The 16537-nt window shown below is 38.9% G+C and overlaps 1 protein-coding gene across 1 annotated transcript; it reads left to right on the top strand.

The window, feature by feature from the left end:
* The first annotated feature begins 371 nt into the window (after positions 1-371).
* On the top strand, positions 372-15277 carry TBX3 (T-box transcription factor 3). The gene is made up of 7 exons (XM_089691233.1): positions 372-1474; positions 2787-3054; positions 5124-5270; positions 6737-6813; positions 9869-10026; positions 11067-11695; positions 13378-15277. Exons 1-7 carry the CDS (start codon positions 1086-1088, stop codon positions 13801-13803), a joined length of 2094 nt encoding a protein of 697 aa, XP_089547359.1. The 5' UTR covers positions 372-1085; the 3' UTR covers positions 13804-15277.
* Positions 15278-16537: the final 1260 nt, after the last annotated feature.

Raw genomic sequence — 16537 nt, 5'->3', positions numbered from 1 at the left:
AAGGCGATGAAATGGGATCCCCACTGAGAGGCTGTTGATAAAGTCAGAATTTGGAAGTGGCCGAAAGGCTGTGGAAGAGGAGCCATAGCTGCAGATGGGGTGTGAGGGAAAAGCCTGCCCTCTGTGGATACATGCAGTGTACAGGCTGCTCCCCTCCCCCCCCCCCCCCCTGTCTATGTGTTTATTCTCTCTCTGTCTTTCCTACAAAGCCACCTAGAGGTTACTGACTTTCTCTGCCAGTGAATAGCTTGTTCTGTTCTCCCCCCCCCCCTTCTACACCTTCCTGCTCTATCCCCTCCCATCTGATCATGTTGACATATTCACACGGCATTATGTAGTAGTGATGCTTTGCTGCAACGTTACAGCTTCCGACACCTTCTTTTTATAACTCAACCCTGTCCCCATCCACCAGACCTGTCAAAACCACGCCTATGGAGCCACACAATTGGTCCAAAAGCGTCAAAGGGCCAATCAACTAGGTCTGGACTTCTTGCATTGCCACAACACATCCCTAGGATCTGGTGTAGGGAGAGAGTACATTCACACTGAGAATACTTGGAGCTCACAGTGTCCCCCTTTCTATTTTCTCTCTTTCCGTGTCCCCTCTTTCACACTCTCTCTCTCTTCTCTGCCTCTTTCACTCCTCTGCCTGCACAGGACTGTTTTAGAATCTTCCTCCCAGCACAGGATCAAGGCACCCAGAGAGGCTGCAAGACTCAACCCTGTCCCCTTCCAGAAGAGGTGATCACAAGTCTACCTTGAGGAGGACCTCCAAATACACACCTAGCTAGTCATTAGCTGTTGTTACCTTTCCATCCTGCAGCATTGGAGGAGTGAAGAGTGCTCAGAGAGGATCCAGGACTGGGAGGCTGGGACCCCCTGCTTCTTCTCAGCCACGGGATTTTAACTTTGATTTTCCTGGGAAACTCCATCCATCCCTTCTTTAACTTGGACTTCTCCTCATCAGCCTGCCTGCTGCCTTTCTTGCAATTTCCTGGACTTTTCGTTGCCCTGATTATGTACCTGTGAAGGTCCCTTTATTGTGGACTAAGTCCCGGGCTGAGCTATCCAGAGGGTTGGAGTGGATGAATTTATCCATGAGAGATCCAGTCATTTCAGGGACAAGCATGGCTTACCACCCATTCCTCTCCCACCGGGCACCGGACTTTGCAATGAGCGCCGTTCTTGGACACCAGCCTCCCTTCTTCCCAACTTTAGCTCTGCCACCCAATGGGGCTTCTCTTTCCCTTCCCGGTGCCCTAGCCAAGCCCATCATGGATCAATTAGTGGGTGCCGCCGAGGCAGGCATCCCTTTTTCTTTGGGTCACCAAGCAGCTTCTCATTTGAGGCCTCTCAAAACCCTTGAACCAGAAGAAGAAGTTGAAGATGATCCAAAAGTTCATCTGGAAGCCAAGGATCTCTGGGAACAGTTCCACAAGAGGGGGACTGAGATGGTCATCACTAAATCTGGGAGGTGAGTCATAGCCTTTTGTTTTTGTTTTTTTTTTAAATATCTATTAATTGGCCCCAACACTAAACCTTCACACAGACACTCCAAATGCAGACAGTGAGGAGCTTCTAGGAGACAATCATGGGTTGAATGGAAATTCTTCACCTATCGCTTCAAAGATCTGCTCTTGTCCTGCCAAGGAGTAAAGACTACCTGGGAAATATTGACCTGGTCTTTGAGGTCTTGTGCTTTTTACATTTCAACAACTGATGGATAAAGGTCTCCCAGCCATATGTACACTCTGTAGGTTAACTTCTGATATATATATATACATATATACATATATATATTATATAAAGTTTAGTGCATGTGATCCTTTGTAGGTCAGTCTCTACCTACATATGTTTATGTGAGATTATTTATATATATATATATATATATATAGAATTATACCTCCTCCTATAGTGTATTTGGTCTTTAAATGACATTTGTGCACTCTGTAGGTCAACTTCTGCTTATATATGGTGCATGTGATCTTTTGTAGGTCAGTCTCTACATATATATATATATATATGAGATATATACCTTTACCTCATACAGTGTATGTGGTCTTTAAACGACAACATGACATTTGTGCACTCTCTAGGTCAACTTCCACTTATATGTGGTGCATGTGGTCTTTTGCAGGTCAGTCTTTATGTATATGGGATATATACCTATATAGTGTATGTGGTCTTTAAACGACAAAATGATATTTGTGCACTTTGTGGGTCAGCTTCCATATATATAGTTTATGTGACCATTAAATTCCCAAAAGCAACGAATTTTATGACTTTCCCCACATAGCAGATAGCAGGCAATGGGAGAGCATGGCCCCATACGTGTGTTTGTTGTGGTGGTTAAAGTTCTGTATGGACATTTAGGAGAATGATGGCTCTTTTATGATGTCATGCATTTCCTGGTTAGTTGCTGCTGCAGATTGGGACTTTGTGGCCTCCTCATTCGTACAGACTTCTGCACGAATTTCGTAGTCCGGGATCTGTCAGAACCTGGCCATGGAAATATTATTGATCTATTCCCCTTTTCATTCAGAAAACCAGCGTCAAATATTGACTGAGATAACCAGAGCCTACACTGGATTTTAACTCCTTCCATGCAATGGAGGCAGCATTAACTACAAGTGACAAGGTTAACCATTAAGCTGAGTGGCTTTGATCTTTCGGTTATAGCACCCTGCTCGTTATAACGCCGACAGAACGTCTGTATGTATGTAAATAACTGTGTTTTATTGTGGTGGCACTCGGATCTGCAATGCTTTGCCCTTCTTTTCTTCTAGGAGAATGTTCCCCCCTTTTAAAGTCCGATGCACAGGCCTTGATAAGAAGGCTAAGTACATTCTACTCATGGATATAGTGGCTGCAGATGATTGCAGGTATAAGTTCCATAATTCCCGCTGGATGGTGGCTGGGAAGGCTGACCCTGAAATGCCCAAAAGGATGTACATCCACCCGGACAGCCCGGCTACAGGGGAGCAATGGATGTCCAAGGTGGTCACCTTCCATAAACTCAAACTCACCAACAATATCTCTGATAAGCATGGATTTGTAAGTGTTACCTTAGAGGACACGACTTCTTTTTAAAATGTATGTTAAATATTACACAATATATAACATTTATACATTATCTAATATTATATAGAGACTTGTATATGGAGAAACACACACACACACATATTATAATATATGGAGACACACACATGCACACACACACGCACACACATAATATATGGAGACAAACACGTATTATAATAAATGGACACACTCACATATATATTATAATATTTGGAGAGACACACACACACACACGTTTTATAATAAATAGACATGCACACATATATTATAATATATGGAGACACACACAAACGTTTTATAATAAATGGACACACATATATATTGTAATATATGGCGACACACACATATGCATTATAATACAGGGACACACACACATGTATATAATAATTTATGGACACACACACACATATATATTATAATTTATGGACACACACACATGTAATATAATAAATGGTCATACACACACATACACACACACACACACACACATATATATATATATATAGAGAGAGAGAGACACACATATGTATTATGATAAATGGACACACATATATATTATAATGTATAGAGACACACACACGTTTTATAATAAATATACACATACATATATATTATAATATATGGAGACACACACACACGTATTAAAATAAATGGACACACTCACATATACATTATAATATATGGAGACACACACACGTTTTATAATCAATAGACACACACACACGTTTAATAATCAATAGACACACACACACATATTATAATAAATGGAGACACACACATACAAACACATATGTTTTATAATAAATAGACACATATATTATAATATATGGAGACATACAAACGGTTTATAATAAATGGACACACACATATTTATTAAAGTATATGCAGACGCACACGAACACACACACATAAAATGAATGAACACACACACAGATGTGTTATAACATATGGAGACACATATACACACCTATATTCATTATAATAAATTGAGATACACATGTACACACGTATATATTTTAAAATATGTGAACACATACACAAGCACACACATTTATGTCAATCTCTATCTCTCGTTCTCTCTCTTTATACTCAAATAAAAACAATATTGTTGCAGAAATTTAACTTTTTTTTGGTCACTAGACTTGTTTGTCTATGCAGTACAATTTTGTATTTCGTGTCTTATTTTTTTTTTTAACATTTGTTTTTTTTTACCTTTCCTTATAGCGGAGCCACCAAAAGTAAACTTAGTAAAATAAATGGGGGATGAAAGCGCCGCTGTGCGCACAGGGGCTGCAGGGGTGACACAGATAATAAAGTGTGAGCTTTCAAACATATAATCGATGGCTGAATTAGATGCAAATTAATTTTCTGCTCTCTTCAGTGGAATTGATAGCTTTATTACTCCAGCTGATGAAAGCGGCTTATTAATGAGATAAAATAAGCACGTTGATTAGTTGAGAGTGGGTGATAAATTATGTCAGGTTCCTTTTAGTCTGCGTAAAAAAAAAAAATAACAGGGTTTATATGTGCTTTCTTGTCTGTATATCTAGGACTTCTATATATTTGAAGCTTTCTGCTATTGAAGACTATGCAGAAAACTTTGTGATTTTCTACATGGTCGTTAGACGTGCAGGTCCTGGATGAGTTATTGAAAACTTTTATTGCTTTGTATTGACATGCATAGTGTATATATATATAGATATATTTATTTATTCATTACTTTTGCTATTTACTTTAAACTGTTTAGCCAACAAGGACTTGTGTAACTAAGGCACGTATTAATTAAAAATATGTTTTGCTACAATGAGTCATGCATCAATCAGTTTTATTCAGTTGTGTAGCCATATTGTTCTATGTATACCATGTTACAAATTACAGGCCACGTTTGTTAGTATTTTAGTTCTTTTAGTTGAATTATTTTGTCCACAAAGCTTTTTTTTTTTATGGTTTTCACAATGTAGCATTTTAGTGAAAATACACCTCATTATCTGAGCGATAAAGTCGTTGTATGTTAAGTGATGTTTTTTTCTTGGACTTTGCAGACCATTTTAAATTCAATGCACAAATACCAACCCCGGTTCCACATAGTGCGGGCAAATGACATTTTGAAACTCCCCTACAGCACATTCAGAACCTATGTGTTCCCTGAGACTGAATTCATTGCAGTGACTGCATACCAGAATGATAAGGTAAGAAGCTTATAGGGATTTATTCAACGTGGTTTGGCGTTTTTCCACAAAGATTTTATTATGCATTGATACTCAGAGTCAAGAAGGTAGACCACCCCTCCCCCATCCCTCCTCCACCCTTGACTATCTTATCTGACAGAGGGCACATCATTAAATGTATGGTGGACTTAGAAAATCGGTGTCTCAGCTTGTTGTGCTCTTTAAAGAGTGGACTTTCCACTTTCGTCAGTACAAAGTATGCCTGAGAAAGATCAAAGTGGTAATGCATGTGTTGCTTGTAAATATTTAACAATATGGAGACTATGAGATGTTTAACATTGTTATATAGCCTTTGCTGGGCAGATCTGTCCCTGACAAGGGGAGTCTGAGTGACATTCAATGAGACATCCCAGCACCACCTTTATGGGTATGGCATGTGCTGCTTCCACTTCATAATTTGCAACAGTCTTCAAGGTCTATCCCCCCCCCCCAATATATTATTCCCTTCAAAGACAAATGGCAAACTCTGAACTAGTAAACCCCAATTTGAGTAGAAACTCTTTATATATTAATACAGACTTTGTGTCTGATTTAGTATAGTTGGTCATTTTTAGTCTCAGCTGTGCTGGTCTGATAGACCCCTCAAGTTCCACAATGTACTATTTATTGATTTCTCTAAACTGATTTAAAGAACACTGATCAGCCAGGGCTCTTTTATGATACTTTTATTGAGAGCTCATATTTAATTTGCATTCAACTGTAAAATGTACATATTACAGTTCTAAATATCGGTCATTTCTGAAGAGATCATGGAGAGCATGTTTTGCATATAGATGTGTTTAATATTTTTCTGAAATGTACATTACATGATTGTCTTTTGACCTAAAGCCCTGTGGAATACAGTGGTTTAAAAAAAAACTCCATTATGTAGTGACTTTGGCTTGGCTCTACTAAGGTGAGACTGGGAAAGAGGAGGGAAGGGGGTGAGGGAGTTAGGGGGGGGGGATAACTGGAAACAAATGCTCCAAGCACAATCACAGTCCCAGTCCTCTTTATAATTTAAAAAACATTTGCCCTATGGAAGTAGAAGTTCCTAATGAAGCAGAGCCCCAGCACCCTACAGAGAGCTCCAATTCTCCAGCTACTATAGATTTGCCTTTCATTCTACAGAATATTAGGCTGATGGCAAAACCTTCATACAGTGAATAATTAACCCTGTCCGTACTGAAACGATTAGAAGACAGCTAGCCTGTGAGAAGCTACAGTAGTCCTGTTTTTTTCTGCGGTTGATCATATGGGGTCATTTACTAAAGGTGTCTTTTTCACCAAAGTCTGACTCCAAATACCCCGCCAAGGGAGGGTGCCATTCTTTTATTTCACCCTGACATCTGACTGTGATCAGCTGCTGGGGGCAAAGGACTCCTTTAGTAATTCAGTTCTTTTATGGCTACTGTGTCTTCATCAATGTCTCCACTTTCTGTCCCCAGATCACCCAATTAAAAATCGATAACAATCCGTTTGCCAAAGGCTTCCGTGACACAGGCAATGGAAGGAGGGAGAAAAGGTGAGTCTATGACAGCCTTTGATTGTTTATTTGGTGTTTTTTTTTTTGGTGGGGGGGGGTATTAACCAGCATAAAGCTCCAGTCCTTACTAGTTCATAGCAAGATTAACTCCTTTATTATCGTGCATGGTGCTCATTTCGACTAGGCTGATCTAATCACTGTAGCCTTATCCCATTCTGCATACCTGCTATAGGTTTTTTGTAATATTTATATATATACAGCACATACTGTATAATATATAGCTATGCTATCTATTTCTAATATATTTATTTATTTATAGAAATTACTGTATTTTGTGCATATATATATGTGTGTGTGTAAGAACATACTGTAATATAAATAAATACATATATATATATATTGCACATGATGTATAATATTTTACAATATGCAATTGCTTGTATTTGTATAAATTATAAAACACACACACACAATATGTGTGTGTTTATATATATGTGTGTGTGTATATATATATTGTTTTGTTTTAATATATATGTTTGTTTACATCCAGTTAGTATCATTTTGTAACAGTGACTGTTATTTACTATTGGTATGATTATTAGTAGTTGATACTTGATTTTTGTGAATATAAAAGACAGTAGTAGAGGTGGTTAGAATCAGACAACATGGTGCTCTTTTGCATCTGTGCAGTTCCAATTGTTTTGCGATTAGGAGCAGGTTACATTGTTCTGTGAGCAGGTTACCCCATTGGATGGGACGTTACATTGTGTCCTCAGCTCTGTGTACCATTATTAACCTCTTACTGCAAGTCACAGTCAGATTTACATGAATTTGGGCTGCAGCATGGAATATTTTAGATCGATGTTTGCTTTCATAGTTGTTAATTTTATTCAAACCTCATGAAAGTTTCGAGGAAATTTTCATTTCTATTAAATGACCATGAAAAAAAATTACAGTTTTGAAAATCTGTTCATAAAACCGAAGGCAGTTAAAATAAACACGGTGGGGGAGAGCTGCGTATTTTGGCTGTCCCATTAATATGAAAGTAAATGTTATTTCGGATCCAGATAAAACGCTGAGCCAACAGACATCATACACTCGGGGAACTCTCCACTGTTTAATCGCTGCGTGTTCCCCATACCTCCAGAGAATATTGCAAACTTCTATTTATATATAGAAGATGGAAATCAAGGCTACCAGAGAAATATGCGGACCTGTCACTGCTGCCATGGCTGGATTTAGAGGCATAGTGCCTAGGATTGAGCTGCCCTGGGACTGACCACCTATGTGTGCCCAAGAATTTCTTACACCTCAGAGAGAAAGGGCAGGATGACACTGTGCTGTCACATAGCTCAGCCATCTCACCCCAGCGCCTAATAGAAGCCATTTCACGGCTTGGATTTCTAACCACACTGCCAGATGACTTTGTCTCCCTTTGTAACATTTCTCAGCTAGGCGCCTGTGTCTATGTACAGACAGACCATAGGTACATAGGGAGCTGCAAAAAATAAATACTGTGGAACTACAAGTCCCAGAGAACAAGAAATCTACACGGATGGAGGGAGAGAGAAAGAAAGAAGAGATAAGAGAGAGAGGCTATGGATATCGATATGTATTTGTGTGTGTCAGAGAAAATAGGGAGATATATATACACACACACACACACACACACATATATATATGTATATATATATATAGAGAGAGAGAGAGCGAGAGAGGGGGGGGCGAGAGAGAGAGGCAATATGGATATATACATAAAGGGATAAATAGGGACATATATATAAATAGAGAGATAGATTTAAAGAGACATAACGATTTATATAGAGAGGAAGAGAGAGAGAGATAAATAGGAGTAGAGAGAGAGAGAGCACTTTTAGGAATAAAAGTCCAGTGCCTACATAATTACATACTCAAATAGGAATATGCTTGGAAGTATAGACAGATATAAAAACAGACATCCAGATAGATAAAGGCTTACCTAAACAGGTACATAGATGGTGGAGTTACCGAGAGAAAGAAAAAAAAAATATAGAATACTGAGATATTTTGGGGAACCAAAAACAAAAAACCAAGACAGATATACAGATGCATGGAGAGACCAATGGACAAACGACATTTACTTCCGAAAATCCTAAACAGTTTTGTGTCCTTCATGGATCTGATAAACAATATTTGCAATAAATAAAAAAATAAAACCTTTCCAGTGGCTATATTTAGTGAGATCTGCATAATTTTGCCTATTTGGTTGGTTCCCCTTTCTTGGATATGAGCTGATTTACTAATCGCTTGACGTTTCTGACAAAAACAAGAAGGAATTACATTATATGATTGTGTAATTGAAAGAATATATAAAGTTAAGAGTCGCTGGACTGGACATATATCCATATATGCACTCTGGACTATTTACACCAGTCCACCAACTCCAACTTTAGCCTAACACCTAACAAGAGAAAGATATATATATAAAACATTATCCTAACATCAAGAGAAATATATATAAATATCAACACCAACACCTTATCCTAACATCAACTCACTATCTTTAACATAAAGATATCAACTCCAACCTATATATATATATATCAACTCCAACCTAACACCAAGAGAACGCACACACACACATATATATATATATATAGGGAGGACAATATGTAATTAAATACATCTATATATATATATATATATATATATACACACACACACACACATATATATATATATATATATATATATATATATATATATATATATATATATGGAGGACAATATGTCAGTAAATACATCTATATATATATATATATATACACACACACACACACACACACACACATATATATATATATATATATATATATATATATATATGTGGATGTATTTAATGACATATTGTCCTCCCTTCAGTAAATCAGCAGAATAGGGTAGGTGTGGAGGTGTAGTGTGATCTTTATGGCCTGTACTCTGCAGAGGGCCGGAGGTTGCCAGGTCTCCAGTGGTGAGGACATTAAACCAGAGGTCAAATACTTCTGTCTCCTGGCTGTTTATATTCTGTGCGGGGAATTATACACATTAAAATGTGCGATTTGTTTTTCTCAAGGAAACAACTGACCCTTCAGTCCATGCGAGCCTTTGATGAGCAGCAGAAGAAAGATAATGGCAGCTCAGACGAGTCCTCCAGTGAACAGACTGCGTTTAAATGCTTTGCCCAGACCTCCTCTCCAACCGCATCTGCAGTGGGCACTTCAAACCTTAAAGGTACATTCCTAATCTCCCATTAACCCCATCACTCAGAGCTCCCTCTTCATAGCAACGTTCTGATCGCTAATCCCACTTCTTGTGCTTGGAATGGGGCTCTCTGGGTTAACAGGAAGAAGTCGGGACAAGCTGGCGGCTCGGTCCTATTAACCCTTTAACCGCCTGCATGCAAACCAGAACAAAAAAAAAATGCTAATTAATTTTGTACACTTGCATCATGGGGTTTTGGGGTTGATGAAGTTAGTTCCATAATCCACATTTAGGAATAATTGGGAATAAAACGGTTTTATGAAACGTCAGCTAACTACCATGAAGGCTAATAACGCGATCTGTGATCAGGCATAGAGACCAATTTACTAAACTGGTTGAGGATCTTTGCAAAATATAATCGATAAATCGCATAAATAATCCGATTGTGTAAAAAGCAAATTCCTGTTTACAAATAATTGAAGTGAATAGTCGCACAATTGGGGTTCTCATGTCCTTTAGTAAATCAGCCCAATAGTCATTACTTCACACAATCCATTTTATGTGTTCATAAATATAATAATAATTGTCGTTAATGTTCGGCAATATAACATTATATTCTAATATTTTAGTTTCTGTAACGGTGATTACCTATAGCTGCATGACCTGGAGTACTCATGTATGTAGAGGAGACGCCGATTGTTTGATACATAGAGCGATATAATTGACGTGAAGGAGATTGGAGAAGTAACCTATAATTAGACCCACGACGGCTTCAAGGAAATTTACTGTTTTTGTTTTTTTTTTTCATTGCATTGCTATCTATAGGAAACAGTTTTCGTTGACAGTTGGTCTGATTTATGTTCACTTTACAAAGTCACTTAGTTTAATGAATTAGGCAAGCTGGTTTCATTTTAAATACCCAATAAGTGTAAGGGAAATGTAGGAATTTTGTCTACACTTGAATGCACAACTTCAGATAAAACTATTTGTAGCAAGTCACTCTGAAGCCTGTATAGTAAGGTAGTCCACAATGGTAACTGATTGCTGAAGATGTGATGTCTATGTTGTAGGACTGTGTGACAGTGAAGGGGACAGTGAGGATGACAGTAAGGAAGAAGCTGGCCCAGACACCGGGGACTCAGCCAAGATCTCCACCACAACCTCCAGCACAGAACACTCAAAGGAGCTGAGGAGTCCCTCAAAGCTGTCCCTGTACTCCTCAACCAGGACTGAGAAGAACTCCCCAGATTCTAGGCACAGCCCGGCACAGATCTCCTCCAGTGGCAGGGTCCTGAGTGTGGAGGATCTGAAAAGTCCCACCAGGGAGTCACATAAACTGGATGAACCCAAACACTCCAAGGAGCATTTCCCACCCTTGACTGTGCAGACAGAAAGCAGCTCCCACCACCTGAGCCAAACCCATCTACAGAACCTTGGATTCCCTCCTGGCTTAAGTGGGCAGCAGTTTTTTAACCCCTTGGGGGCTTCTCATCCTTTACTTCTTCACCCCAGCCAGTTTGCCATGGGAGGGGCATTTTCCAGCATGGCCACTGGCATGAGCCCATTGTTAGCCTCCGTTTCAGGAGCTGCATCAGGAATGAACAGCCTAGAGTCTACAGTGATGGCCTCCTCATCTCAAGGGCTACCAGGAGCCTCAGCTTTACCTTTCCACCTCCAACAGCATGTTCTTGCCTCTCAGGTAATTCAATCTTTATGAAATTTACTAAAATTGTATGGCAACTATATACCAGAGAGGAGCAAATTTCAGAAGGCTCACATTTCCTATCACAGACATTATTTGGCTATGTCTGTTTCACACATATTTAGTATTGCCTAAAAGGTTTGCACTTGCCTAAATGTATTAGAAGACACACTTTTAAAAATCCTTAGCTGAGAAGAAAGGTTCACCTGCCATTACTGATGTACTAAGAGCAGAAAAGTCCCAACACCTTTCTACATAGGCTTCTACCTGCACCAGGAACCCGCGTCTTCTCTGTCCACTATCCAGAGGTTAAAGTGCTATGTAACCCCAAAACAAACATTTTTACCAATTTTTAGACCTGGTAGCTGAATATTTTCTTCCTTATTTTTCTTACTCTTTTAGTAAATTACTTCGACTATCTGTCTATCTTTCTATTATCTATCTATATATTATCTTTCTTTACTTATTTTTCTTCTTTTTTTTTTCTTTCTTTCTTTCTTATTTCCCCCAGTACACATCTATATATCACTATTATCTTAATATATTTGCTATCTGTGGATCTATGTAAAGTAGATGTTTTTTGTACCTGTATTTTACCTTGTATCTTTTTTTCTTTCTTTCTTTCTTTCTTTCTTTCTTTCTCTCTCTTTCTTTCTTTCTTTCTTTTTCTTTCTTTCTTTCTTTCTTTCTTTCTTTCTTTCTTTCTTTTTCACCTGGTGATCTGGTCATTAAGTCTGTTACTTTCCAACTTTCTTTAACAGACCAAGCTGTCCAGAAAGCGGCAGTTAGGTTGAGACAAACCATTTACCACTGACAAAGGTGCTTACTATGGTCCGATTTTATTCATTAATGTAAAATCTTTCTCCCGATAAGAAAAACATTTTGCTTTCTTTGTTAGTCAAGCCCATCAATCTGCTGGTACATAGAACACTACACTCACCCCAGACTGCAATGCTTCCCTCCAAAGTTGTCTCTTTTGCTCTTCCAGTGGGGTGGAGACACCCTAAAGCTGACTACACATTATACAATTTTTTTTTTTCTACAATTTCCTTTAGATTTTCCAAAACCACATAATATAATGTCAAACCTAAACATTCTCAAATTGTATGCAATCAGACAGGCCCTTGCACTTATTGTTGAAAGTAAATTGAACACAAAAATCGTAGAATGTGTAGCCAGCTTAAGACCGGAAGTGAAGTGTATTACTACTCAGATCACAGGTGAAAAAAAAAGTCTAAAACACCCGAAAACGAATGCAGCCACGACATTTAAGAATAGCTAAGCTACAATAGATAACATTTTTGGTTTATTGCAGCTTGAATTAGCCTTTCCCGACAATATGGCCACTCCTGTACCTGTGTATACCCGAGCGATCACTCTTTCTCTTTCATCTGCTCACCTTTCACAGATCTCTCGGTTTAATTCATGTGTTATGTGTCATGAATTATGTACACTTTGACCTCCATTCATTGCCAGACACCGATTTGTATTCTGGCTGCTAAAAAAAAGGCCAGACCTCTTCTGTGCATTCACTAGAGTATTTCTTTGGGTAGACTCCATTATACATAGCATTAATAATGTAGTTTCATCTCGCACTGGTTTTGTGATTGTATGATCATTGCTTCTATGTGTGATAGCTGTGGCTGTTAATGACTGATGTACCCTTTTGTATTTTGCAGGGCCTGGCCATGTCCCCTTTTGGAGGACTCTTCTCCTATCCTTACACATACATGGCTGCAGCTGCTGCAGCGTCCTCTGCTGTCCACAGGCACCCCTTTCTGAATGCTGTGCGCCCCAGGTTGAGGTATAACCCCTACTCCTTCCCTATGCCTATCCCTGAGAGCAGCAGCCTCCTAACCACTGCCCTCCACTCACTCCCCAATGGCACCATAGACGGAAAGGGCCCCAGCCTGGTACCTAGCCCCGCCTCCGCGGTTCTGGACTCTGAACTTACCAGCAGATCTTCAACCTTGTCCTCTGGATCTGTCTCTTTATCCCCTAAACTGTGTCCAGACAAGGAGGCCAGCAGTGAACTGCAAAACATCCAGCGCCTGGTCAGTGGACTGGACTCCAAGCAGGAGCGATCAAGAAGTGGCTCCCCTTGACGCCTCCATGGCCTGGCTTTGTGTGTATCTGGAGGGGGGATATGACGATGAGCTTGATGTCTCATTCCAAACTCGGTTTCTCATTGCACTTTGTATGATCCGTACCTCGGCCATGCCCTAGTCACTATATGCACACATGTTCAGTCCACAGCTAGCCGACTGGAGGGAGCAGAAGGGGGTTGCTTGTAAGCTGCTAACCACATCATATCCAGGTATCCTCTACCCACCACTATCCAGCCCCCGACTAGACAAGTGCTTACCTGCATGTTTAGTACAAATACCTCTATGGGGTGTAAGCAGAGAACATGTAGACATACAATCACTGCGCACTAAAAACTTGAATATCGGTAATTTATACATAGAGCCAGCTCTGGCTATTCATAATATTAATTATTAGTGTACTTTAAAGGAAGAAAAACTGTCTTTGTTTTCATTTTGTGCTATTCAAGCCCCACTGCTTGCATGCTGATGAATCATTTGCTTAGACCCCTGAAATCCTGCTTGGCAATCTGGGATGAGCAAACCCACCCTCCCTACTGCATCACTATATATATATATATACATATATAAAAAATATGTATGTGTGTATATATGTAACGTGTGTGCGTATGTGTATATATATATATATATATATCTTGCGTGCACACATACAAACATAAGTTTATATATATATATACACACACACACACACATATGCTATCTAAATATATATATATATATATATACTTGTGTGTGTATGTGTGTGTATATATATATATGTAACATATGTGTGTATATATATATATATATATATACATACATACATACACACACATAAATGCAATAACGGGGTATAATGTTTATCTAAGGGAGGCAACTATTAAAAAAAAGTATTTATGTAATTATTTGGTATCTCCTGTACATAAAATAGGAAGACAGATTCTGACTATTAAACTTTTAATTTATTTATATTGTACATAGTTTTGTAAATAAGGCTCGAATTGTGTTTTATTTGGCGTGTGTTTAACCTATTGGGTGCCAAAGGGACAGCAAAACAAAACCATGAGTGGCACAGAGAGAAAAAAATAAAAGGAGTTCGGATCATTTCCATTTCAGTCACAGTGTTTGCAGTATGACCATGTGCATGGTTAGGGGTGTTCCCCCCAATCGTTCACATGTAGGGTGTATACCGGGCAGGTGACAGCTGCGGTGTGTACACTGATAGGAAGACGTGAAAGAGTTAACCCAAGCCGGCAGCTTCTTACTGAACATTTCAGCCTGTTCTTAGTAACTCGGTGTGACCCTGCCATGTTTTACCTGCTGGTCTGTGTACAGCTTCTCCCTGAGCTCTGTGGCTAATAATATATGAAGGTATACATACATACTTATATATGTACGATGTAATGAATGTTTCATAGGTATTGTTTCCCCCTGTATTTTATTTTCAAAGTCTCAACAAGTTTCAATAAATTTTTTTTTATTGAATTGTACTAAATTGTTTGCTGTGTGTGTAAATAAATCTGTATAAGGAGGCTCAGAAACTGAAATGGTTAGTTTAGCATTCTAAATAACCATTTTCAAATTAAGCTGATATTTGGGGGTTAAGGTACTAATTGTTGGTCATGTTAGCAAGTCAATACTACATCAAACAATTGCATTGGAGACACATTTAGAAAGTCTCTAAGTAAATAAATAGATAGATAGATAGATAGATAGATAGATAGATTTTATTTCCCTGTGCAAGCTATTCAAAAATGTGCACAACATTGTGGTCCTCACACAGTGGTGATCAGTATGTATCAGTACTCAGAAGGGAGAGGGGACCCCATAGCTGATGATCAATATGGGGGAGGTTCAATAGGGCACTCAGAATCGGGTGCAGCTGTGCATGGTAGCCAATCAGCTTCTAACTTCAGCTTGTTCAACCCGAAAGCTGATTGGTTTCTGTGCAGAACTGCACCATATTTTGCACCCTCCAATTTTAGTAAATAATTCCCTATATATCTGTACACTGTGGTAGAGTGATCCCCAATATCCGACGATTAAATACTGTATATATGTACAGAGTGGTACAGTGAGCAACAATAACCGACAATTAAATGTGCAGAGTGGTACAATGAACCCCAATAACCTATGATTAAATACTGTATATATGTACAGAGTGGTACAGTGAACCCCAATAACCGACGATTAAATACTGTATATATGTACAGAGTGGTAGATTGAACCCCATAGACTGGTGATCAGTATGTATGTTAGCACACAGGAGAGATGTGCATGCTTTTAGGCTGATTATTCATTTATTGGTAAAGTGAACTCCAAAGATTGGTGATCAATATGTTTCTGTGCCCAGAGGAAAGAGGGGCCCCTACAGATCAATGATCTGTATGTATATATATTCTATGCACTAAAAGGAGAAGCGATCCCACAGACTAAAGTTTAGTATATATCAGTACACAAGGGGAGAGTAAACCTCACAGATTGATGATAGGTATGTATCTGCACATAGAGGGAAAGGGAGTCCCATAGACTGGTGATTTGTACGTTTCTTTACACAGGAAGAATAGGGACACTGTAGACTGGGGATCAGTATGTATCTGTATACAGGATAGAGAGGGAACATCATAGACTGGGGATCAGTATGTATCTGTATACAGGATAGAGAGGGAACATCATAGACTGGGGATCAGTATGTATCTGTATACAGGATAAAGAGGGAACATCATAGACTGGGGATCAGTATGTATCTGTATAC

Source organism: Staurois parvus, unplaced genomic scaffold (assembly GCF_062004578.1).
Source record: "Staurois parvus isolate SC_StPar_1 unplaced genomic scaffold, SC_StPar_1.0 ptg000556l, whole genome shotgun sequence".
NCBI lineage: Eukaryota > Metazoa > Chordata > Amphibia > Anura > Ranidae > Staurois > Staurois parvus.
This window is presented reverse-complemented; position numbering and strand designations above follow the sequence as displayed.